General features: G+C 42.1%; 1 protein-coding gene across 2 annotated transcripts in view; it reads right to left on the bottom strand.

The window, feature by feature from the left end:
• The window catches only part of ADAMTSL1 (ADAMTS like 1), a 487,614-nt gene that overhangs the window by 165,259 nt on the left and 295,160 nt on the right, over nucleotides 1-27,195 (bottom strand). For both annotated transcript variants that reach the window (XM_073552482.1, XM_073552481.1), the window contains exons 11-14: nucleotides 20,586-20,790; nucleotides 20,269-20,416; nucleotides 12,415-12,499; nucleotides 119-420 (exon numbers count right to left, since the gene is read on the bottom strand). In XM_073552482.1, the coding sequence (XP_073408583.1) occupies nucleotides 119-420; nucleotides 12,415-12,499; nucleotides 20,269-20,416; nucleotides 20,586-20,790 (740 nt within the window). The remainder of the gene's footprint in view (nucleotides 1-118; nucleotides 421-12,414; nucleotides 12,500-20,268; nucleotides 20,417-20,585; nucleotides 20,791-27,195) is intronic.

Here is a 27,195-nt window from a genome sequence, read left to right as displayed (position 1 = left end):
TAATTCTGTTGGAATGGCATCTATTACCTAGATATCTGACCTGGGAAGCGGAAAAAATTTACAAAACTTTTTTTAAGCCAAAAATTCAGGTAAATCGTCAATATAGGGAATCACTTACCTCCACCACAAGATTCAGAGCACTCAGAAAAGCCCTCATACTCCCAGTCATAGAGTTCATCTGTATCCTTTATTCCTCCATTCTCCAATTCCTCTTCATCAGTCTTGAATTCTGTCATTTCACCATCACAGGATCCACTATAACACGTTCTTTGACTGGCCGGTTGTGGACCCTCACATTCATCTAGAGGCAGATCAGCAATTGTCTGTGCAAACGACAAGAGCACCTGGCACTTCACACTTCTTTGTTGAACACCTGCTCCACAGGAAACACTACATGGGGACCATGGTTCTGGAATGAATCTGTAAAAGAGCACAAATAGAAGCATCTACTAATTGTTTCAGAAGTAACAAATTATGGCAGGTCCTGGGTCCACCATACAGTCAAAAATCTAACTAAAGACCCAGAATCAGTACACATAGGACAAAATGGACACCAAAATAATGAAAATAAAGCAGAGTTGTGATGCTGGTGGTAATTTCTGGCAGGCTAATGTCATTCTTCTATTCTAGGAGGGTTAGCATAATAACTTATATAAGGTGTATAGAAAAAATCTATCTAAAAGTATAAAAAACTTACTCAAGAGAGTCGTCCCTTTATTTAACATGAAATGTTAAAAATTAGAGAACTACTTCAACTTAATGAAGTGTCTGCACATGAGACTTATAACAAATATATAGATCAATGTATATGTTGACTTAATGAATGAAATAAGGTAAAGTTCAGAAGTATATTCATTCTCCATCTAGACTTTACTAGTCCCAATAGTTTTTGCATATTGAGGGACTAAATACAGGCTTTCATTTAGACTGCCTCTTCTAGAACATAAAACCCCCTTCTAGTTATGACAAATAATTTCCTCTCATTTGGACTGAAGTAAAATTGCTGGTTGTAAAATACAACCCTCAGTCCATCAAATACTTTCTTTAAGACAGGCCCATAAAATCATATAATGGGCAGAGAAACTCTCTTGTCACACCAAAATGACATAATAAATATAACAAAAAATAGTATGAAAATATCATTAAGACCATTTAGAAAATCTCTTAACAGACTTTGAGCACCTTTGTATAGTCACTACTGAAAGGTTCAGGTTTGATATCTACTTAGTGAACAGAATCGCATAGTAAATTTACTTGAATCTACCATATTTTACTACAATCAACATTTTTAACAATTTGACATATAAATCTTCATTCACCTTTCTTAGACTATCCATAATTTAAGCAAAAAGCTGTAAAAAAATGTAAATTAAGTCACAAAATCAATTTCCATTTCAACTCAATTTCTACATTCCCACCAAAAGTGCAGCATAGTGAATTTGTGATTGAGTTGTGTCCTGTAGATCCTGTGGAAGTCAGTCACTGGAACCTTGTATTGGAGATAATGACATAATTAAATGGGATTTTCCTGGGTTTATGAAAAGGCCAAGAGTAGGGAATAGAATAAATAAAAAAAGAGTTGATATTACCACAGTGGTTGGCTACATTGTTCACATGGATGATTGATAATGTGGTCACTACATGAAGTAAAAGAGACTGGTGAAGACAATCGGATCAACCATACTACAGAGGTGAGAGATTCAAGCAGTGATATTAGGTTTTATTTTGTAATTCATCCCATTCCCTGCTTTTATCCATTTTTTTTTAGAAATTTTGAAATCTCAATCGTAGCTTAAAGGGGTTGTTCAGTCTTAAACTACAAGTCTGCAGTTACTCTATGTGATTACAAACTTGTGAATCCTCACATGGCACACATTCCACACTGTGAGGATTGTCCGGTGCCAGCGCTGGGGAGCTGCGGTCATGTGACCATAAGTATGCAATATGGCTGCGGGCAGCAGTCTGATGACCGTAGGTATGCGATATGCATACTTCTGGCCACATTCTGACTAGACTGTTTTTGACTTCACTCAATACACCTGATGGTCGCCCCCTCTAGTAAGACTGGGAGTATGCATATCACATACCTGCGGTCACATGACCGCAGCCCCCCAGCGCTGGCACCGGAGAATCCTCACAGTGCGCAGTGTGTGCGATATGAGGATTCACAAATTTGCAGTCACAGAGTGAATGCAAAATTGTAGTTTAAGACTGGACAACCCATTTAAAGGTACTTTTATAGCACAAATGGAAAATAATATAATTTAACATTTGCAAATAATCATAAAGCCAGCCATATAGTACCATTATTTCCAGGATGCTGTAAGTTTGGATACATAAAATACATGGCAAGTACAATAAACATGACCTGACAGTGACAAACCAATACAGAGGGAAATAATACCATGCCTACCTGGGCTTACAAACAATAAGGAATAGGAGGAGATAAAAGTTGACCAAATGTAAAGATTTTGGAAGCATTTAATGTGTGTGGATCTTTTCCTGATTTCATATGATGGAGAAAAGAATAGTCATAAATGTTGGATTTCAGTGCGTCCTATTCTTTGTTCCCACAGGAGAGAATTAATATGCAATAAACATGCATGCTCTGCCAAGGCTGAATGTTTATGGTGGAGCCAGGTAAAACATGGATTTTTGTTATAACTCACCGTAAAATCCTTTTCTCCGAGACGCTCATTGGGGGACACAGCTACTGAGGGTGTATGCTTCTGCTGCTAGGAGGCTGACACTAAGTGAAAAAAAGAGGTTAGCTCCTCTACCGCCGTATACACCCTCGCCCCTATTGCGGGCGGAACTCAGTTTGGTGCCAAAGCAGTAGGAGGACAAAAAAATCAGCCTTAGTACAGGTACAACATGTCCAAAACACCACCCTTATATCAAATTAGTAAATGCATATAAATTTAAACAAAAAAAAGAGCCAACTGGCTAATAGGGTGGGTGCTGTGTCCCCCAATGAGCGTCTCGGAGAAAAGGATTTTACGGTGAGTTATCACAAAAATCCATGTTTCTTCTTTGCCTCATTGGGGGACACAGATACTGCGGGAACTCCAAGCTACATGGAACTCTTGTTTAAAGGTGCGCCACCGCTGCTTGGAGAATCCTTCTACCCAGGCTCGCATCTGCCGAGGCCTGAGCATGGAAATTATGTTTGGAAAATGTGTGCAGGCTGGACCAGGTTGCTGCATTGCAAGAGGCGCCCACTGCCCGAGTAGAGTGCGCTCTGATCCCTGCTGGAATCGGCGCACCTTTAATGTGGTAGGACTCCTGAATAGTCAAACGAATCCATCTGGCTATGGTCGATTTTGAGGCAGCGAGTCCCTCCCTACACCCTTCAGGGAGCACGAACAGCGTGTCCATCTGACAAAAGGGTGCCGTCCTCGACAGGTACCTTCGGAGGGCTCTTACCAGGTCTAACGCGTGAAGAGCCTTTTCCACACGGTGCACCGATGCTGGTCAAAATGAAGGCAAGACAACATCTTCATTAATGTGAAAGGAGAACACGACTTTCGGGAGAAAAGGAGGGGCTGGTCTGAGCACCACCTTATCCTTATGGAAAGTGAGGAACGGGGCTTGGCAAGATAGGGCTGCCAGTTCTGAAACCCGCCTGATTGAAGTGATGGCCACTAGGAACACCACTTTCCAGGAAAGGTACCTCAAGAAGATATCCTGAAGCGGTTCAAATGGAGCTCCCTGCAGAACACTTAGGACCAGGTTAAGGTCCCAAGTGTCCATAGGCGCCTTATAGGGAGGTACCAAGTGGGAGACTCCCTAGATGAACATCTTCACCTGCAGATTGGTAGCAATTCTGCACAGGAACAGGACAGATAAGGCCGATATTTGTCTCCTGAGGGAACTTGGGGCTAAGCCTGAGTCTAGGCCCGACTGGAGAAAAGTCAAGATGTTGGGGATCGAGAATCTCAGTGGAGAAACACCGCGGCCTCGACACCAAGCAAAAAACACCTTCCAGGTGTGGTGGCAAATTCGTGCTGAAGCAGGCTTCCGGGCGCTAATCATTGTAGTGACCACCTTGCTCCCGAAAACTGCCTGGGTTAGAATCCAAGATTCAACGGCCATACCGTCAAACACAGGGCCCCTGAGTTTGGGTGGCAAATGGGCCCTTGAGAAAGTAGATCTGGGCGCTCTGGCAGGCGCCAAGGAACGTCGGTGAGCAGCTGCATTAGATCTGCATACCAAGCACGACGGGGCCAGTCTGGGGCCAGCAGAATCGTCGGGACCCGTTCCGTCTTGATCTTTTTGATGACTCTCGAAAGTAGTGGCAGCGGGGGAAATAGATATGGGAGGCGAAACTGGTTCCATGGCAGAACCAACGCGTCCACAGCGATTGCCTGCGGGTCCATGGCCCGAGTGACATATGTGGGCACCTTGGCGTTTATTCTGGACACCATCAGAGCCACATCCGGAGCTCCCCACAGTTGACAAATCTGCCAGAAGACTTCGGGATGTAGAGACCACTCTCTGGACGCAAGACCCTGCCGGTTGAGAAAGTCTGCCGCCCAATTTTCCACGCCCGGGATGTGGACAGCCGAAATCAACGAGTAGTTTGCTTCGGCCCACTGCAGAACGTGCCCAACCTCACGCATGGTTGCTTTGCTGCAGGTTCCCCCTTGGTGATTTATGTAAGCCACTGCCGTGGCGTTGTCCGACTGAATCCGGACGGGGCGGCCTGCTAGAAAGTGATGAAACTTTTGCAGAGCCAGCCGAATTGCTCGTATCTCCCATAAGTTGATCGGGAGGCGTGCCTCCCGTGGCGACCATTGTCCCTGGGTCGTGTGGTGGCACAAACACCGATCCCCAGCCAAGGAGACTGGCGTTGGTTGTCATCACCAACCAATGGTCTGGGGGGAAAGGTTTCCCCTGGGTCAGAGAGGAACTGGTTAACCACCATCCGAGCGACTGCCTGACTTGAAAAGACAGTCGGCACTGCCGGTCGAGCATGAAGGGATTCTTGTTCCAAGCTGACAAAAGGGCGTGCTGCAGGGGGCGAAGATGGAACTGGGCGAACGGTACCGCTTCCATTGCCGCAGTCATTTTCCCTAGACTCCTCATCCCGGATTGGATGGTTTGAGGGACTGGTTGCCGAAGTGTCCGGACTCCCTGCCGGAGCGCTAGCACCTTTTCCTGAGGGAGAATTACCAACCCTCGGCGAGTGTCGAGACTCATTCCTAGGAAGATGTTTTGAGCTGGCACAAGGGATGACTTATTCGCATTGACCAACCACCCTAAGTGGGCAAGCGTATCTAGCGCGATGTTGACATTTTCCTCGCATGCCCACCTTGAAGGGCCTTTGACCAAGAGGTCGTCCAGATAAGGCCAGACGGCTATGCCTCGAGAATGCAGTATGGCCATGACAACTGCCATAACCTTTGTGAACACTCTGGGAGCCGTGGCTAGCCCGAAGGGTAGTGCTACGAACTGAAAATGTAGATAGCTGATGGCGAAGCGTAGAAACTTCTGATGAGGAGGAAAAATGGGAATATGCAGATATGCATCTTGGATATCTATTGAGGCCAAGTATTCTCCCTGCTCCATGGCCAATATGACTGACATGAGAGACTCCATCCAGAAATGTCTGATCCTGATGAATTTGTTCAGAAGCTTCAGGTCCAAACCAGGCCAGACAGACCCGTCCTTTTTGGGAACCGCAAAAAGGTTGGAATAGAACCCCTGATTTTTTTCGTGTTCTGGCACTGGAACAATGACTCCGTTGTGCTGGAGCGATTTGATGGCTCCCTAAATAGAGCTCTTGTCTGGGCATCCCCCCTGGGAAGCCGGGAAAGAAAAAACCGTCTTGGCGGGTCTCTGACAAATTCTATTTTGTAACCTGAGGCCACCAATTCCTTTACCCATGCGTCGTGAGCGACATTGGCCCAGACGTGGAAAAACCAGAGTAGGCGGCCGCCCACCTTGCTGGTGTCGTCTGGTAAAGGCCTCGAGTCATTTGCCTGACGATCTTTGGGATCTGGCTCCCCTCGATCTGGGCTGTGAGTACGCAATCTCCCCAGTGGTTTGGCTCTATATGAGACCTGCCGCTCCCTATCCTGGTTGGGGCGGCCTGAGGCGGCGGAATTGGCCACTGTAGTCCACCCGGGGTTGCGAAAGTCCCGAAAACGTGCCTGAAACGGGTGACGAAAAAGCGGTTTGACCTTTTGTTGAGGGAGAAACCCGCTCTTTCCTCCTGTGGAGTCGGAGATAAGTTGATCCAACTTCTCCCCAAATAGGCGGCCGCACTGATAAGGCAGGGGAGTCAAGGACTTCTTAGAAGAAGAATCGGCTCGCCATGTCCTTAATCATAGGGCTCTTCTGATCGAAATTGCATTAGCGGCAGCAAGTGCCGTGCAATTGGCCGCATCCAAAGACGCATTGATTACATAGTCTCTGGCCATCGCCATCTGACCTGCGACCTCCGAAATCTCTGCAGGTAGATCCTGCTCCTCCGCGACCTTGTTTAATGTTTCTGACCATGATATCTTAGCCTTGGCTACCCAAGTTGCTGCGAACGAGGGAGCAAGTGCTGACCCTGACGTCTCATATACTGAACGAGCTAAGCTCTCTATGAGGCGATCCATGGGATCCTTAATCGAGGAAACACCAGGGACGGATAGCAGGGTTTTTGTGGCTAGGCGCGAACCTGGAGGATCCACCATCGGGGATTCCATCCATCTTTTACGGAGGTCCGGAGCAAACGGATACCTTGTTTCTAGTGCCTTTTGACCCGAGAAATGCCTGTCTGGACGTTCTCTGTGCCGCTGCACTATGTCCTCAAACTCAAGGTGAGAGGAAAAAATTCTGTGCGGGCGCTTCACTCGCTTAAATGCCACTTTATGCCCCGTAGCCGCTGCGGGATCATCCTCAATCCCCAGGGTCTGATTGACGGCTTCTATGAGGCTGTCCACTGTTGCACGTAACCCTGGAGTGTCCAGGTCAAGGAGCTCGTCTGAGTCGCAATCTGCGGTCTGCTCGCTATCAACCACTGGTGATGGGGAGCGAGAAGCAGAGCTTACGGATGCCAAGGCACCGGATGGACTGGGCGACACCGTGTGGATTTGTTTCCTCCGGGTCTGCCTGGAGTGAGAGTGGCCCCTGCAGGCCGGAGGCTTTTGTGAGGTGGAGGTTCCCTCTAAGGCCGGCGAGCCATTGTCCCTGCCCCTATCTGGGGCCTGAAGGGACTCTATTGCTCTCGTAAGCGACGCCATGGACTGTGACAGTGATCGGGCCCACTCTGGGGGATTTGACACATTGGTCACGGTCGCAGGGGAGGGCTCCTGGATGTGTTCGGATTCGCAGGCTTCGCATAATCGCTTGCTCTGCGCCCGCGGAAACGTAGCCTGACAAGAGATGCATGCAGCGTAAAAGAACGTGTGCGTCTTTGCCTTTTCGGACATGCTGTATCTGTCCGCTGCTAGGGATGTGGAGAGGAGGTAGCACCTCGTTTTCCCTGTAGCGTGGCCTCTCGGGCAGCACTTACCCCAGTTCTGCGCCCCCCCGTCCTGGACGCTTCGACTTTCAAATCGCACGCCATCAGCTGTGGGAATGAGTCACCAGCATGTAAAACCGCTCTAGGGGCGGAATTTCCGTACTGCAGCCTAGCCACGCTCTGAAGCCGGGGCCTAAATTTCATCGCCGCCGCCCAGTGCGGGGCGGGCCGCCGGAAATGATGCGCGGCCCAGAGGCGGGACTTCTGGCCGTGGCCAGCTCGCGGCCTCAATTTTTCCCCTACCCGACCGGGGGGCGCGGTTCCATGGTGCTGACAAAACATGGCGCTACTAACCGGCGCAGCGCCACCTGACGGACCCAGCCACTCTTGCCTTGCATGGCCGGTGGCTTCCGCCGGCTGGGGGCTCCAGCCCTCGGATCTTTGCAGGAGCCCTCCCATACCCTCTCCTCACCGATGATCCTCTTCAGCCTGAGCGCAGGTATGTGAGGGGGCCTCGATAAAAAATAGGATGGTGCAGGCACCCTAGCTCCATCTAACCCCTTCAGGGGGTGAGGAGAGGGACCGTCTGCCACCTTGCAGCACCGCAGTCTAAGCATTGGTGGAGCAGATTGGGCCGCACAAACTAATCTTTTGCCTCTGTACAGCCCATGGTTTCAATACCTAGGGGTGGTCAGGGCTAAGTCCGGCATTGTGTCCCACGACGCGGGAGAGGATACGTGGAGGGACACTCGCACGTGCTCGCCCGTTGTTGGTTTGGGGAAATCAGACCCTTTCAATAGGATCCATTGCCCCTGTCTCATCTTCATGGGAAAAAGACGAAAAAAGTCTGGAGAAAAAAACAGACGTGTGCCTCCATGGACACTAAGCAAAAAACTGAGTTCCGCCCGCAACAGGGGCGAGGGTGTATACGGCGGAGGAGCTAACCTCTTTTTTTTCACTTAGCGTCAGCCTCCTAGCGGCAGAAGCATACACCCACAGTATCTGTGTCCCCCAATGAGGCGAAGGAGAAATATCTGCTCATTGAACAATGATCTGGCCAACAGCATTGTTACAGCCATAAGAAAAATATCCTATATTGCAATATGGCTACGATCAAGTTAACTTCTTAAATGGTCCAGTGGAGAAATTCCAAGGAAATTGATATGACCCAAGAAATAATCGGGCTAAAGAAAGCAAAATGGCATAACATTCATATGGCAAGTGCTAATTATATAATGATTGCAGGTCTGATATAGTAGCAGCTGGCGAGGTGAATTCCTCCTACCAGGCATCCCGTTGGGTAACACATATAGAATTTTATGTGTGTACATATTACTACACCTGAATGTGAATGGTTTCAGAGCAAGCCAAGCCTGAATATTAGTGTTATAATATAATACATGACACTAGGGCCTTTGTTAGGTATAGTCGTAAAATGGAGAATGCAAAGCCTAGTGTCATAGTCATTCTGCCTGCTAATGTGTGTTATATAGGAAAGTAGATCCCAGCAATGGAGTAGCTCGCCACATGGGCTTCATTTGCAATATAATACAGTGTATACTAAGTAGCCCTACATGGTAATTCTACTCCTCTGAAAGGAAAATTTATTTGACTACATTAAGATTTCAATTTCGACCCCATAAGCTCCAGCGCAGAGAGCAAGGAACTCTACAGATCAAAGCTGTAAATAGCCCCCATTAATCACACTGCAATGGGAAATCGACATAAGCTGCATTTTAATAATAGCATTTCTAGATTCCTTACAGAAACTCTGTGGCATCATATCCTTTCAATGACTTTCCGAAAACCTCACCTGAATAATTACCTGTAAAAGCATCACATTTTATATTTTTTCACAAATCATATTCACGCCTCTGTTTTTCCATTAGTTTTTTTTTAGCAATAAAGGGACAGTTCTGAGCAGCGTTACACTGGGAATCTTATACTTACTAAGTGAGAAAAGGGGAAGCTACTAGTAGCAGACTACGGAAAAAAAAAAATCAAATATTCTAAACAATGACATATTGTGTATTGTTGTATTGTTCTTTCAGCAAAAAGGAAATGTAGTTAAATGTAAAAAAAAAAAAAAAAAGCTAAAAACAACAATTTGGTTTATGCAATGTTACAGTGGTTTAAAATCTTTAAATGGTCAGCCTTAATTAAACTGAATATGTAGTCAGAAAATGACCTATTGTTTAAATCGGGTTTTTGTGTTATATCTATTTTTTGAAAACATTTTTGCAATATTTTTTTTTCATATCATGATCTTTATTAAAAAACAAAATTCATAATTTTGCAATTTTTACACTGGCCTTTTTTTTAGATTCATTTTACTGTATTTTGAGAAAGAGTTTACAGCAGTTTCCTTATCATCAGTAAAAGTAGAAATTAATGAGAAAACTACAAAAACTACTTATTCCAGGATCATGCAGAAAATTTTGCAGACACATGATCTTGCAGAAATATTGCAAAAAATACAGGGATTATTTTGATACTCGATCCTTTAATTTTCATCTGACAAATGGCTAAGTACCCATAGATTGGCTAATGAAGCAACGCTTTGCCTTCACTTCTGTAGGCAGTTATCGTACTGACAGATAAAAGGTTGTGAAAAGGAAGGGAGAATGGAAATACTCAAAGAAAGTGTTTATTCATGTCCTCATTACAACAAATATTCCAGTAATTTCACCAAATGTAGTATAGTACTGTCTAGGAAGGATGTTCATAAGTTCAATATGTAATTCAGTTCTGGGCAAGAGTTAATAGAAAAGATTCCGTGTAGATAGAAAAGCTACAAAGAAGAGCAACAAAACTGTTAAGAGGCATGGAGGATCTTGGGTATGAGGAAAGTTTAAAATAATTGAATTTCTTTAGTTTTAAGAATAGACATTTACAAAGGGGACATGATTACCTTATACAAGTACATAAATGGCCCCCACAAAAAATATGGTCAAAAGCTGTTTCAGGGAAAAAACCCTTGAGATACAAGGGGGCCCTCTCTCCATCTGGAGAAAGACAGCTCCAATCAAAACCTTCCTTACCATAAAGAACAATTAATCTGTGGAATAGTCTACCTCTAGGGCTGGTCAAGGTAGAAACTGTTGATGGTTTCAATAATGGTTTCAATGCTTTTTTTAAGAAAATAACAAATAATTTTGCACATATTTAAAATTATTTTATGAATGTTCAGTCAGGTAGATGAACAATTGGTATCAAGAGAAAAAGATTTACTCTTTTGGGGATGACTGGATCAAGCATTATGGTTGTACATATCATCCAACTCTTTTATCATTGAACTTGATTTATATGTGTCTTTTTTCAACCATATTAACTATGCAAGGCTAGTTTCACACTAGCGTTCTTGGGCGAAGCGCAGGGCCGCCGCTAAGCCCTGCCCCCGGCTGCACCCCCTCCGGTCAGTTCCTGTTAGGCATCGGGTTCCTGCCACTGCACAGCAGGAATCCAGAGCCTTGCACCCAGCGGTCTCCCATCCTTCTTCGGCCGCAGTGGAGCCTGCTCAGCAGATTCGTCGGTCCCGGCGCTCTGCCCAGGCCAACTCTGTGGGTTTGCTTGCTGCTTGCTGCTGCCACCTCTAGCACAGCTATGACAATGCATGCTGCTCAGCAGCGAGATTCTCCAGGGACTAAGTACTCATGTCGGGCCACTGAGCATGCCGGTGGAGTGATCTCCCATTGGAGATCGAGGGTCACGTGCTCAGGTCCTGCTCGTGTTTGGAATGGCCCATCCGAGAAGCCAGGAAGGTCCCGGACGCCCGTGGCTATAAAAGGTTCGCATGGCCGCTCGCCCATGCGCTAGTATAGACTGTATTTACAGACTATGTGGAGAGAGTGATGTATGCACGTATGAATGTCTCTGGCGAATGACTCATTAAGAAACCCCTACCCTTGGTACCCATGTGTTGTGCAGCCTAGCCTGCTAGCGCCCAGGCTTAGGCGTAGGTAGGTCTGAGGTTGAGTCAGGCATCTGACCTCACCAGGGAGTCGGCATCAACTCAGTGCACGTGCTCCATAGCCAGCGTCTATAGCGGCTCTCGCGGGCAGCGACGCCGCGCGTTCAGTGGGCCTAAAAGGACTCTAACCCCGTGTCCTTGGGGTAGAGTTCTGTGGCCTTACACTGTGTGCTCTTTTGGCTGAGCTCTGTGAGTTAACAGGCTCCGTGCAGTAACAGAGTTCGCCCTGTTCACATTTGGTGACGTAACCCACGTGTGACTGGTTTCACACCGCTTAATGCTTCCGCCATTACTTGGCAGCAGTGTACCACCTCTGCACGGTGGACCCTGGGCTGCGAACGCACCTACTATTATTTTATAATTTGGTGCGTTCAGCCAGCCCTAACAGTTCCTCCTCTGATCACATGAGGCTGCATGCGATCAGCGTATCCTATATTTAGCGTTGGATACGCTGATCGTGCGCTGACCGTGCGCTGGTCTGATTTTGTTGGCGCTGCGCCCAGCGCACAAAAATGCGCTGTGTTGCATTTTTGTGCTCTGGGCGCAGCGCCAGCAAAATCAGACAAGCGCACGGTCAGCGCACGATCAGCACATCCAATGCTAAATATAGGATACGCTGATCACATGCAGCCTCATGCAATCAGAGGAGGAACTGAATGGAGGGGGCACGGCTGGGGGTGGGGCTTAGCGGCAGCCATGCGCTGCACCCAAGAACGCTAGTGTGAAACTAGCCTAACTATGTAACTTGCTATTTGCAAGAAGTTAATAATTAGTAATGTCATATAGTAATATTAGATATGTGATAGTTCTGGTAGGTGGCTGAAAATTGGTTTGATAGTTACAAATCTGTGCAGTCATTAAAAATCTATAAGACATGTAATGTCTAATGACTGATGTATAGATACATTCAATAACAAACAGTCATGGATAGAGACAAATAAATCAAAGCAAAATATCAAAATATCAATTGCAGGTAGCTAAAACTTACGAAGGTTCTTCAGATACTACTGTGGCCTCCTCCAACTCCTGTGCTTGCTTGTACCACGGCAACTTGGCTTCCACAGGTAGTTTTTCTGTATAATAAAAATATACAATAAGTCATGTTTTCACAAATAGTTAAATTCTAAAGTAATAAAATATTATTCTGTCTGCTGTCTTTTATTTGATGGAAAGTAGAGCTCAGAGAACCTGCACTTAAAAGTTTGGAGTTTTTACCGGACAGTTAGTGTCTGGTGCTAAACGACGAACACGGACTTCTCCCGGAAGTCCATTGCATTGTTAGGGGTTCTGGGGTAAATCCGTTGCAGATAGAGTGATAGAGAGACTTTTTCAAGTATGAGTAAAGTTCTGGTACCCGAACCAAACTTTGGACCAAAGTTCGAGTTGGGTACAAGAACCCGAACTTCGACGGGTCCGCGCATCCCTAATGAAAAGTCTTCACAGAAGGAAGCTTCCTCCAACCCATGTCAAGCATCAGCTGTAATTTGGAGACCAGAAGTGACTATTCTGTACGTGACTGCAGTTGTGACAAAGTTTATTAAAAGCAGCTTCTCCAATCCCTTTAAAATGAATGACACTATAAAAGACCTGGCTTTTTCCATCAGGAACAAAATTTCATCTTACTCCTCAATTAGTTCCTCAAAACACTGTACGAATATTAGGTGAAAGGGACCCTTCCTCTGACTTAGAGGATGCTATGATTCATTTAAATGACTTTCTCTCCCTCTTTAATTTTTTCAATTTTTTTTTCTACTATTTTTTTTTTTTACTTTTTCTCTTCCCACTCTTACGTCTATTTCACTTCAGACCTTGGATCTTACTCCACTATTTTTTTCATGTAAATACATGGAATTGATGCTAAAAATCATTTTTGCAATTATATTTTATTAAAAATGTTACACCGCTTGCCTCTTATAGTCGCTGTATTACATGGTAGTTTAATTGCTGGCAGCAGAGTGAGTTAATAATAGGGTTGGCCAAATTATCTTTATTTAACAGATTTATAAGGGACATGATTTTGTGACCCTTACATCATATAGGTAGGACAGGTCCTCCTCCTTCTCTTGTAATTGCAGCTTTCCTCACAGACTGAGCAATAATCAGTGTAGTACAGCAGCTAGAGGAGGCAAACTATGCAAAACTTGTAATGTACCCATTTGAAAAATGATATTTGGCCCCAATTGCATGCATTTAAATAAGAAAATAAAATGTCACGATGGTGGACAACCCCTATAATTGATTGAGATATTGATTGGCGGCTGTTTAAACATGACGAAAGCACTTTCAGTGCCTATGGAGCGATCTGCAATAGATCATTCAGATCACATAGGCTGCCATTGTTCTCCGCAGTGCAAGTCTGGTTTACAGAAGACCAAGTAATGCTCAGAACAATGATCTTTTATACAGCACCAAAGATCATTTCATCTGATAAGCAAAAGTGTTGCTTGTTCATTGGGTGACCAGCAGCCTGTTTATACTTCAAGATTTGGAAACGAGCGATGGTAATTCAGATCTGTAACAGAAGGTAAAGACCCAAAGCAGAGAAATGGGAGATGGTCATATGTGGCAAGCCTCTAAGTTTGACCGCAGGGTCATTATTTTCAAGGATTTACATTTAAAAAAGTCTTTTATTTTTGCTCAGATTTAAGAAGCATTATAAGCCTTTTTAAAGATGGCTTAAAATTATGGGAAGTCGAGGTAATGGGAATACTGATGAAATATGGATTTAATTTATCATGTTTTTATATGTTTAGTAATTGTAAATATCTTTTTACATACACCTAACATGATTTTATGAAACAATTATATACATGAGAAACAGTAACTAATAACATGATATACATATTAGTATTTGATGGGTGAATAAACTTTCACTCTTATATTCTTCAGTATATAGTGCACCTTAAGTCAATATACAGTATATATAATGCTGCATAACCGTTGCTCCCTCATGGACCGTTTTGTGGCCGATTAATGAAAATCGTAGAATAGTAAACTTACCCCCGGGTATTAAAGCAGCTAATCTTTCATTTAAGAGAAACAATATCAATTTCATAGTGTTTTATATTTTCACAAGTAACCACTTTCTAATTGCTTTGCTTTAGGGTAGATTTTATTAAATAAGTCATGGTAAAATTTGGCCTCCTTAGCAGTGCTTCCTATTATGTATCACAACTGGAAGGCCACCAAATTCCACCAATTGAACTCAAATGACTCTGGTTTCTCAGTCTGTTTCCTTAGAGTTCCCCTCTGTGAGCGCAATGTATAATAGACACAATTTTGACATTACATTGGTTAATAAGGCAGTAGGAAATTGCAGAATACTTTCTGCTGACTTGCAATATTCGTAGGTGATTGCTATATAAAAGGTCCTATAAAGAAGAACCAGTTATAATAAACAGATCAGCAAAAGACTATAATATGAAGCATTATTCTTATAATAGATGCTGTTAGCTTCAATAATGGAAACATAAAAATTGAAAAATTCTAACTTGCAGTATAGCAGAAAGACATGTATGATAAAGAGAGGTTGTGTTACAGCTGACCGAGTGATTGAAAAGGTAATATAGTTTACTTTTTTATATAAAACATATAATTTAATACAGTGACTCTCCTATCCCCCCAAAACACATGTTAAAGAGATAACAAACAGCTTGGAAGCAAGAAATAGCTAAGTCGAGAAAACCAATAAAATAAACTGGGCCCACAAGTTCTGAAGAAGCTTTAAAAAAGTAATATGAGACCAAAGATGGTGTCTGTGAAGATAATCAAGATTTTGCGCAAAACATCATATAAAGGAAGAATACGTAAGCTTTAAGATGAAATCTGGACTTGAAAACTTTAAGCAGGAAAGCAAGAAAGTACAATAAAAAGGCCAAAACCCATCTTATCAGCTCATCAATGGAGTTACACTTCAAGAATGAAGAACATATTTTGTTTAGTTATTACTGATGAAAAACAGGACACAAAATGTCAAACACACTGTCTTATTCTCCAGTTCATTTCATTTTTCCCTCAATTAGCCAAGGATAATTCTCAAATTTTTGCTCTCAAGGTAGTGAAATCCGTGCAAGGAATTCATTTGCTGACAAGGGTAACTGATCTTGATCCAATGTTATGGCAAACTGTTGTATCTATCATTTCCTCACATATGGATATAGGCTTTATTGTCCGCTATGTCATGGTATGAGAAGCTATATACTGCAAGCACGTTGGTCCTGTGTGGGAACTGCTAAATTGCAAGGTAGGCTAAAACGTTGTCAATTCACATCTGTAACAGAAGGTAAAGACACAAAGCAGAAAGATGGTAGCTATTTATATGTGGCAAGCCACCCGGTTTGACCCCAGGCTAATTATTCTCAGGGTTTTACAAATTTTAAACAGAATTGCTAGAAAGTCCTTTTTCTTCATGTTGTGTAAACTTTTTAAACCATTTTAAAGATGTCTTAAGCTTATGGGCAGTTGAGGTAATGAGTAAGCTAATGAAATATGGATTTCATTTACAAAGTATTCTATATTTAGTACAACCCTAATTTGAAAAAAAAAATGGAATGCTGTTAAAAATGGAAATAAAATAAGAATGGAATGATTTAAAAATCTCTTATAACCATACTTGATCCACACTCACATATTAGAATTTGAAAGTTAGAAAGTTATATATTTTTCCATTTTATTTAAAAAAAATAATTCATAAATTGATGGCAGCAACACATCTCAACAAATTGGATCAGGGTTAGCAAAAGTCTAGAAAAGTAAGTGCTACCAATGAAAAACAATTGGGAGGGTCATTCTTTAACCAAGTCACTTGACGGTGTAAAAAATAGCATCTTAGAGAAGTGGAGCCTATCAGAAACAAAGCTGATCAGCGGTTCACCAATTTGTGAACAACAGCAGATTGCAAGGGCATCTCCTATGTACTGCCCTCTTCAGATCAACCCACATGTTTTCAATTGAATTAAGGTCTCAGATCTGGATGGCCAGTCCAAAACTTTGATCTTCTTCTGGCAAAACTAATCCTTTGTTGATTTGGAGGTGTAAAATTCCTCTTCAGCTTTTTAGCATAGGTCTGAATATTTTGATTCAAAATTGATTGATATCTGGAACTATTCATAATTCCTTCCACATTAACTAAACCTCCAATTCCAGTCCCAAAACAATTTCCTGCTTTCACTGTGCTTTATACTCAATATGGTGTTCTTTTGGTGTAATGTTGGATTTGTACCAAATATACCTTTTAGAATTATGGCCAAAAAGTACAACTTTGGTCTCATCAGACCTTAATTTTGCTTTTGGCACACATGATGCAGGTTTTGGCAAAACATACCCAGGCTTGAATGTTTTCTTTTTGTAAGAAAAGGCTTCTTTCAAATATGAGCCACTTTTTAATGACCCTCTTTCCAGTGTTCCATGGTGCATCTAATGCCTTGGAATTTTTTTCTATCTTTCTCATGACTGATGACTATCAACAATGTGATCCCTTTGTTGTGGCTTTTGCAGTAAAATGCCACTAAGAAAATGTCAGGGAAATCTTATTAAAAAAGCTAGAAGAATTGCATGCATGAGTGTCATGCCTGAAGGAAGCCTTTCCTATAATTCATGCTCAAAAAGCCTGCATACAAATTGTTAGGGCCCATTGCTGAAAAATATGAAGACTCCATACTTGGCAGTGACGATAATGTTTTTGAAACTGATTGGTTGAAAATTGTATGGCGTTGCAATGGTGAAGAGTACAAATAAAAATGCATGGTGCCTACAGTGAAACACGATCATGGACATATCCTTATGTGGGGCTGCATGAGTGCTGCTGGTGTTAAGGAGCTACATTTCATTCATTGGCATCATGACTTTACAGATGTACTGCTCTATGTTGGAAAAGAAGATTCTACCGTGCCCTTGGTAGACGTACACTTTTCCAACAAAACAATGCTCAAAAACACACATTTAAGGACATTTGCATTTCTAAAGAAAAGAGTGAAAGTGATTCAGTGGTCAAGTATGTCTCCTGATTTTAACAGAATCAAACATCTACACTTGAATTCTGAAGACATAAGTTAAGCATCATTCTCCATCTAGCATCCAGGCTCTAAAAGATGTCGTTCTTGAAGAATGGAAAAAGGTACATGTTACAATATGTTGACAACTAGTTCATTCCATGTCTAGAAAACTTGGTGCTTCCTTAAAAATCATGTCGGTCATAAAAAATACTAGATGTAATTGTTTTTGATGTGGGGTGCATTCATTTTTGTATCAAATAATTTAAGTAAAATAGAAGATTTTGTAATAAAAGTTATATTACTAATAGAGTTGAGCGACTTTGGTCGGATTGGGTTTTGTTAAACCCGAATGAAACAAAATTTGAGTCGAATGAAACTGGTCCGACTAGGGCAAAAAAAGTCGGAGTTTCGTCCGAAACCCGACCCCAATGCAAGTCAATGGGAAATAAAAGTCGGCATTGAGCGGATGACATTCCTCCACTCAATGACGACTTTTATTCCCCATTGACTTGCTTTGGGGTCGGGTTTCGGACGAAACGCCGACTTTTTTTTGCCCTAGTCGGACCAATTTCATCCGACTCAAATTTTGTTTCAGTCGGGTTTCACGAAACCCGATCCGACCAAAGTCGCTCAACTCTAATTACTAACACTACTTTCATGTTATTGGTTAAACATTTTTTTATGAAACTCAGTCTTGCTAAAATTTTGGAAATTGTTCTTATGTTCAGTGAAATATTGATTAAAATCATACTTTTCAAAAGTGATGTACTTTTTTATGTTGAGCGCTGTAAGTGTGTTACACATATTGCACCCAATTTACAACCTTCTTAGGTGAATCAAACTTTCACTCTTATGTCCTTCATACCTGTAGAATAATATAATAATAATAATAATAAAAGAATGAGCTGGAGTCCCAAGAGTTCTTAGTGATAATTCGATCTCCCTGCACTGCCACACGGCCGCTATGGGGCCCTTCAGCATATCTATCATTGCAAGTTCAACTGTATCGGCTTAATGCCAATACAATTGAAAGCAATGATGAGACAGGGAGCGACACACTCCTCCCTTCAGTCCTCCTCTATGTCTGACGACAATGACAGCGGGCAAGATGACATCAGTACATGCCACCCGCTGTGCTGAGAAGAGCTGGTGCTTGGAGCAGTGGGGGAATGAGGAGGAGAGGTAAGTATTATATTTTTATTGGGAGTGCATTATACTGTATTGAGGCCTATGGGGAATGCATTATACTAAATAGATGCCTATCAGTAGTGCATTATACTATATAGAGGCCTTTGGGAAGTGTGTTATACTGTATAGAGGCCTTTGGGTAGTGCATTATACTATATGGAGGCCTATTGGGAGTGCATTACTATATAGATGCCTATGGGGAGTGCATTTTACTATATAGAGGCCTATGGGGATTGCATTATACTATATGAAGGCCCATGGGGAGTACATTTTACTTTATAGAGGCCTATGTGGAATTCTTTATACTATATGGAGGACTATGGGATGCATTGTACTATATACAGGCTTATGAGGAGTGCAGTATACTGTATGGAGGACTGTCATGTAGTGCATTATACAGCTGTAAGTCACTATTTATAACTGTACTGTAATCTCCTATATGTTCTGCAGGACTGGTATCTACCACTATATTATCACTATATGGTAGTAATTTCATTGTTGGTATTGTTTAGAGATTTTTTTTAGTAACCACGCAGTCATCTACTGAGATTCTCCTACATCCACTATCAGGGTGCGCCACTATAGTTGCAATGAGAGTTACCTGGTAAGGGGCCCACTCAGTAATTTTGCCCCTCCCCGAACCAGAACCCTAGCTACACCTCTGTATGTGAGTGTTTACATGTGGTGATCCAAACACAAGTCATGCACAGGGGCCCTTAGCTATCAATGACTGATTCTGATCCTTGGGTTTTTGAAAAGAAGAGTTATTGATTTTCTAATTTTTAACGCTCAGTGCAACTATAATACTAATAAGTGTCACATAAGTACTATAATATAAACATTGTGTGCCTTCCGCACTAATACATTTCTATTGGAAATGCTTCCAAATGAGATTTACTACCACCTGTATTTACTATAACTCAAGTAAGATATAAACAGATTAGCAAATCTGGAAAATTCTCAAAATGCTCACATAATTCCCTAATACATAAACACAGACAAACATATAAATTGTAATTCAAGCTACATAAATGTTGTGTTTAAACCTTTCTAGCGCCATGTTATACAGCAGAACGTGAGAGACATACCTGCATGCCATGCTTAACCACATTCTAATTAGTCAAGCCTGTTTAGAGACGTAAAGTAAATCAGTGGTAACTTTCTAACTAGTAGGCCTCAATCGGCAGGGTATCGGTTGTCAAAACCCTTTATATTTCAATTTTATGTAGGTTAGAGGATCCCTTCAAATTTAGCTGTAGACAAGTATCAAAGTTTCCAAATCATTTTAAAAACAATAAATGAAAAAAGACCTGTATTTTACAAACAATCTCTATCCAATCACTAACCACATTTTGAAAAAGTACAGGGTCCCGAGTGTCCTTGTTAATCATAGGTAGTCCCTGCTGCTTTGATCATAATCTACTCTAATTTGGAGTCATTCAGCTTAGGTTTTCCAAAATTCTTGAAAATTTAGGACTGAACTACAGTGAGATTTAAAAGGTTGAATTAGCGTTGAAAGACATAGGTACACGTATGTCTTCTAGTGATTAAAGAAAGGTTTCTTAAAAATAAAAACTTGGTTTCCATGTTAAATAAAAAAAAAATTCCTATTAATGTTTTCTAGTTAAAGTACTATATACATAGTGCATGGGATAACTTACCTTTGATCTTAAAGCAAGGTATAGGTACAGTACATTCCTCCTTGATGTGAGGTTTTGTTTTAGGACTGCAGCCCCCTGTATGTATGCCTCTGTGATCAATGCAAAGAACTACTCGGTACCTCAGTCCATGACCACAGGTAACGGTGCACTAGAAGACAATTTATAAGCAAATGTTCCCATTTATTCAGTCTTGTGACTTGTCATCCTTACTTCAGTATTTCATTCACACACAGAACTATAATCACTACTCATTTTATCTCTAACTATTATCAATTTGCTGAGTGATGAAAAACAAGTGTGTAGTATGTGACACTCACCGGAGACCATTCTTGAGCGAACCATTTTGGGCAATCAAAAATATTGCATGGTTGGACTATAGGCATCTTTGGTGTGTACATACATTTCCATTCTTCCACAGAACTAATTTGTCCCTGCATGTCTTCTTCCACACAGGAGATTGTTCGGCTTTGAATCCCTCCACCACAAGATGAGGAGCATGCAGTCCAGGGTGTGCTTTCCCACCTAAGCAAGAACCATAAAAGATATATCTATGTTAGTTAGGCTAGAAGTTTAATCCCTTGGGGCGCACTTAGAATTGGCAACTGTTGGCAATGAGATTTCATGCTCGGTAATTATGGAATACATAATGAAAACTGGGTCCAAGGGAATAGGTAGTAGATATTAAGTTGTTGCCTATCACTCAACGAACAATTATAGTCAAATCTACATATTTATAATGGGCACAGAGTAAAGGCGAATTAGCACAATAATAGAAGAAAATCTACAAAAAAAGAGAGTGCAAGGCACAATATATATAGAAAATATATTGATTGAACTGTATTAAATAATAAAAATAGTACTTACAGAGTTAAAACATAAAAAATACTACAAACTGGTGGGTATTGACATAATTAAATCACAAGTAAATGTAGAGATCATTACAAAAAATACATCACAAAAGTACAGTCACAATGTTTAAAATGGATACATAATGTGGACTGGGTCCAAGGGAATAGGTATTAGACATTAAGTGCTGATGAACAAAGCAGAGAATGTATAAGTGAAAAGCCATGTCAAGCAAGAGTAAATATACATAAGAGTGCACAGTGGCATATACATAACATAGTCAGGAAAACCGCACCCGACACGTGTTTCGCACCTAGCTTCAACAAGGGGCGAGCTTGCTTAAAATTTATCAGTCTCATCAGCACATCATTTTGCTGAGAACAATGACAGTGCGCGTGAGGTGTGATCGGTCTGCCTACACAGGCTATATTATGTAGTCAGAGTAAACGCATCCCAAGGCTGAAATTACACCAGCTATATGTATAAATATATGCGGGGACAATACAAAGACCTTTCTAATGATCTTTTTACTCTTAGACCTGTGACGGGGACAAGGGGGCATCCTCTACGTCTGGAGGAAAGAAGGTTTAAGCATACTCACAGACGCGGATTCTTTACTGTAAGAGCAGTGAGACTATGGAACTCTGCCATATGATGTTGTAATGAGTGATTCACTACTAAAATTTAAGAAGGGACTGGATGCCTTTCTTGAAAAGTATAATATTACAGGGTATATACACTAGTCTCCTTAATATTGCGTTGATCCAGGGAGCTAGTCTGATTGCCGTATGTGGAGTCGGGAAGTAATTTTTTTCCCCAATGTGAAGCTTACTGTTGCCACATGGGGTTTTTTTGCCTTCCTCTGGATCAACATGTTAGGGCAAGTTAGGATAGGGTATGGGTTGTACTAGATGGACTTAAAGTCTCCCTTCAACCTTAATAACTATGTTACTATGTTACTATGTTATATGCTAATGATACTCAGCTCCAGCTCTGCTGCAAGCATGAGTAGCGTGTCATGCTACTGTGCTCCGATACTCTCTCATGAGAGAATCGCAACACAGGTACGGAGGAGATGGAGAAAATTATTTCTCCATCTGATCCATTGCGCGGCACGGCGTATATTGGCCTGCACTGGGATGACATTGTGTGCAGTCCAATGTTTCTCTCACACCCATAGACAGCTTCAATTGAATAGACAGCCCTGCAAAAAATTGCGGCAGTGCAGTGAGAATTCTTGAAGAAGGCATACATTTAAAGGCAACCTGTCATAATAAAAACACTATAAGCTTACAGATATTACGTTATTTTGCAGATTAATAATGGTCTGAAAGCAGTTTTGCAGTCTGAAGGTGAGTAGGCATGGCGGTGCCTGCTCCCTTCTAGTAGCAGCCAGTCCTCTGATAATGTCTTCTTCACTGCATGGCTACTAGCAGAAAGCAGCCCATGCCCCCACTAAGACCCCTCACCTGGGACTGAAGAAAGGGAGACATTATCAGGGGGCTTGTGTGACAGGAGCTGCTTTTCACTGTTCACCCCTCTGTCTGGGACATTACATGAGTATGCAGCTCCATACTGTTAGTATCAGCCAATATCCTGGTAATAGCTGTTTTTCTGCATAGAACAGGGCCCCTTTGCTCAGACTAGCTGTTACTCACAGGGGGAGCTGAACACTGGTGTGTGAGTAATGTCCCAGACAGGAGGAGGGAGCAGTGAGGAGAAGCTGCTGTCAAACAGAATTACAAGTGTTATAGAGATAATGAAAGGGAACCTGTCACCTCGTTTTTCAGCTATGAGCTGCGACCACTGCCTTTCAGGGCTTATATACTGCATTCTATAATACTGTAGACAAGCCCCCGATCTGACCTGCAAGATAAGAAAAATAAACTTTATTATACTCACCCGGGGGGCGGTCCAGTCCAATGGCGGTCCGGTCCAATGGGCGTCACAGGTCTGGGTCCGGCGCCTCCCATCTTCAAGCAATGTTATCTTCCTTGCTTTGTGTCGTGGCTCCTGCTCAGGCGTACTGATCTGCACTGTTGAGGGCAGAGCCAAGTACTGCAGTGTGCAGGCGCTGGGCCTCTCTGACCTTTCCTGGCGCCTGCGCACTGCAGTACTTGGCTCTCCCTCAATCAGTACATCTGTGCAGGAGCCACGACACAAAGCAAGGAAGATGTCGACTTTGCATGAAGATGGGAGGCGCCGGATCTGGACCTGCGATGCCCATTGGACCGGACCGCACCCGGGTGAGTATAATAAAACTTGTTTTTCTTATCTTTCAGGTTAGATCTGGGGCTTATCTACAGCATTCTAGAATGCTGTAGATAAGCCCCGAAAGGCAGTGGCCCCAGCTTGTAGCTGAAAAAGGAGGTGACAGGTTCCCTTTAAAGTGCACTGGGCATCTCATCTTTGTAGTCTATAAGGGCAGGGAATCTACAATTTTTTTTTACCTCCCTGAAGTATTCCTTTAAGCTGTATAAGCTGTGCGAGAGTGCCTCATCGTTCACCTAAAGATTTAGGGTCCACAAAAGGAGGGACACCTGGATTGACCCCTATGAATGCCCACCTGTCAGGGGTGTGAGCGGGAAAATTGTTTGGGAATTGATACACCCAATGCTGGATAAGGGTTACCACATCTATGCAGATCACTTTTACACCAGCAGCCCAATCTTTAAGACCCTCTCTGCCAGAGGTACAGTTGCATGCAACACTATGTGAAGAAATCAGAAAAGCTTCACTAAGCAGCTAATTCTGCAACTGCTGAGAAAGGGTGACAGTAGAGCCGAATACAGAAAAAACAGGCATGTGGTCGTATAAGGACAAGAGGGATGTCATGAGGGGAATACGAAATGACACAATTAACCGTTATGAAATCTGCCCTGAGAAATCTGGCCTTAAGGATTTCTTCAAAGCATATCACGTGTCCATAAATTGATACAATTTGGTTTTACCCTGTTAACACAACAAATTTTATAATCTGACGTATTCCGCATGACTTACACATACCAACACATTATAAATTCATAAACCAGTAAAAACAAATGCATAACTACTATACTTATGCGTCTAGATAATTCCTTGATGAGTGTAGTTTCCAAAAATTGAATCACTTGTGGGGGTTTTCCACTGTTTTCACAAATTTTGGGGTCCATTTTCTCTTCCTTCTCTTGTGAAATTGAAAACATTTGGGGCTAAAGCAACGTTTATGAGGGAAAATGGCTTTTTTTTCATTTTTATGGTTCAATGTTGTAAAATTTTGTGAAGCACCTGTGGGTTCAAGGTGCTCACGACAAGTCTAAATTTTTGAGGGGTGTAGTTTCCAAAATTGGGTCACCCATGGGGGGTTTCAACTGATTCGGTACATCAGCTCTCCAAACATGACATGGCGCACGCAGACCATCCCCCACAAATTACCTCAAATTGGAACTGAGGTGAACAGCAAATCACAGCAATCGTCGATGCGGGGAGGGGGCGTTGCCACCCCACAGGACGATGACTCTAAGCGCTCTGATGTGAGAATCAGCAGGTACCTTAATGCAATCACAGCGACTGCGGTCATAGAGCTACATTAAAGATATGATGTATCCATACGTCCAAGGTCGGTAAGTACCTACCGTCCTGGATGTATGTATATATCCAAGTTCGTGAAATGGTTAAAGAGTAACCGTCGTTTTATTTTTTTATTTCATGCATCAATAATGCACATGAAAATGTACTACTGATTCATGAACAGAGGAAATGCAAAAACAAAAATTATGGTAATCCTTTAAGATATCCATCCAGCCCCTTAAATATCAGAATAGTTAGGGGTTTTGACAGTAAGACCCTCACCAATAAGAAAGTAATGGTATATCCTAGCAATATGTCATCGCTTTCTATGATGCAAAGTATTCCCTAAACGCTTTCAGTAAACTTGACTGAACACACTGTTAACAAACTTAAGAATTTGAAAACCATTTTTTAAGATAACATCATATTGTTCAATGCATGCGTAAATGTTTATTTTGTTATATGTGAAAATCAATAAAAATGATAAAAAATAAAATAATAATGATTTTTAATACCTAATGTGATTTGCACTCTACGGCTAAAGTATTCACATATTAGTCAACCTGCCAGGACTTCCCATAGAGAAACTAGTATATATGACAAGTTGAAGTGTTATAGAATATGGAAAAGCGATAAAAAGAGTGTTACAAATGTCCATCTGCTTATTTCATCGACACACTTTAATATCACGGAACTGCATTTGTTTAGGTCGTGAAAGAAGCTTCTAGTAGTATAGGGCAGCACATCAAAGTTAGATGTAACTTATCCTACTATGCAAAGAGTATTGCCGCAGATCTCTGGACGCTCAGATTATATAATGTGTTAGAGAAAGCTGAAAAAAAAGAAAAACGGAAAAAGGAAAGTGACACGTGAGCTCAGAAAATCACTGCTACTGTGGATTTTCTATATAGGTTATTATACAGGAAACAATAGTAAGCATCCGCTTTCCAAGGGAGATGGTCGGGGGCTCACTTTCGATCATTAAGGCAGCCCTGACTTTAGACCTGTAAAATGAGACTTAAAACTAATATTTTCACACTCATGAGTAGCCAGGCTGGAAGCTGAGGTCATTAAAAAAAATGATTTCAGAAGCAGAAGCAAAGTAGGAGTCATGTTACTTTCAAAACCACTCGCTGCTTCTACTAAGAAATGACTTCTATTTAACTCCTTTGTGAAACACTAACTCATATGAATTAACGCATGACCAGCAGAATAAGAGTTAAGCTCACATAAAATAAATTTGCTTTTACAAGATGATCAAATGCAATGTACTAGACACAGAAGAGGTTAATAAGATGCTGCAGGGACAATTTGCATATATTTGTGTGAATACTTTATTATATAAAAATATATGTAATCAGTGCAATCACAATATATTACAAATGTATGATCCATCATATCCATGTAATATATACCGAAAGAATACTATTAAAAGAAATGGCACTGCCAATGTAGACCGCACATGTACATCATGCACATAGGGGCAGCACGGGGGCTCAGTGGTTAGTGCTGGGGTCCTGCGTTCAAATCCCACCAAGGACAACATCTGCAGGGAGTTTGTATGTTCTCCCCATTTTTGTGTGGGTTTCCTCAGGGTTCTCCGGTTTCCTCCCACACTCCAAAGACATACTGATAGGGAATCTAGATTGTCAGCCCCAATGGGGACAGTGATGATAATGTCTGCAAATCGATGTGGAATATGATGGTGCTATATAATAGAGTAAATTAAATACACAATATATTTTCAAAATACTGTATCTAAATAAATATGTAGTGCAAATATAGATACAAATGATACATGCAGATATTGTGAAGTTCTACTTTCCTGTGATCTAGAAATTCTTTCCTTCTGCCTATTTTTTTTTTTTGCATCATAGATGGTCATTGATTTCTAATAAGGATGCTTGCTGATATCAAATATCGATAATTATTTAACATATTTGTAAAGCATGATGGTATGTTTGATGATGGTAGCTCCACTTAAAGGAGTTGTCCGGTCCAAACTGATAAGTCTGCCTTCACCCTATGTGACTTTAGCCTCTGAATCCCCCCCAGCGCAAGCACTGTGCACAGTCTCTGTGTCACTTCTTTCACAACACAGGATTCTTACGTTTGTAAAGGTGACAAGCAGGAACATGGGATGCAGTGAGTAACCGGAGACCGAAGAGGTTAACAAGGATTTACTGAACAATCAATAACAGGTAATACTCCACGCAGGGAGGAAAAGGAAATAGCAAAAGAACACACAAAATAAATGAGACACATATCGGTTGCAGTTCTGGCAGGAGGAAGGCTGGAATATCTCCTGGCGGCGTCTCAAACGATGCACAAAGTCTCTGGCTCTGCTACGAAGAAACGAGTAACAATGCTGCCCGACAGTGACGAAGAATTCAGTCCTCTTTGTCTTGGGTACGCTGGAACGTAGAATCAGTCCTTTGTATGAATGTCTCAGGAATGGCACCAGGCACGGGTCGCAAGCATGTGTACAAGCCGCATCAAGCCGCGGTCTTTCGGACTAGTCTCTAAACAGTT

The sequence above is a fragment of the Dendrobates tinctorius genome, unplaced genomic scaffold (genome assembly GCF_039654945.1).
Source record: "Dendrobates tinctorius isolate UK_male_01 unplaced genomic scaffold, ASM3965494v1 ptg000191l, whole genome shotgun sequence".
In the NCBI taxonomy this organism is placed as follows: Eukaryota; Metazoa; Chordata; class Amphibia; order Anura; family Dendrobatidae; genus Dendrobates; species Dendrobates tinctorius.
The sequence above is the reverse complement of the archived record's forward strand: the minus strand, read 5'-3'. Positions and strand labels throughout refer to the sequence as shown.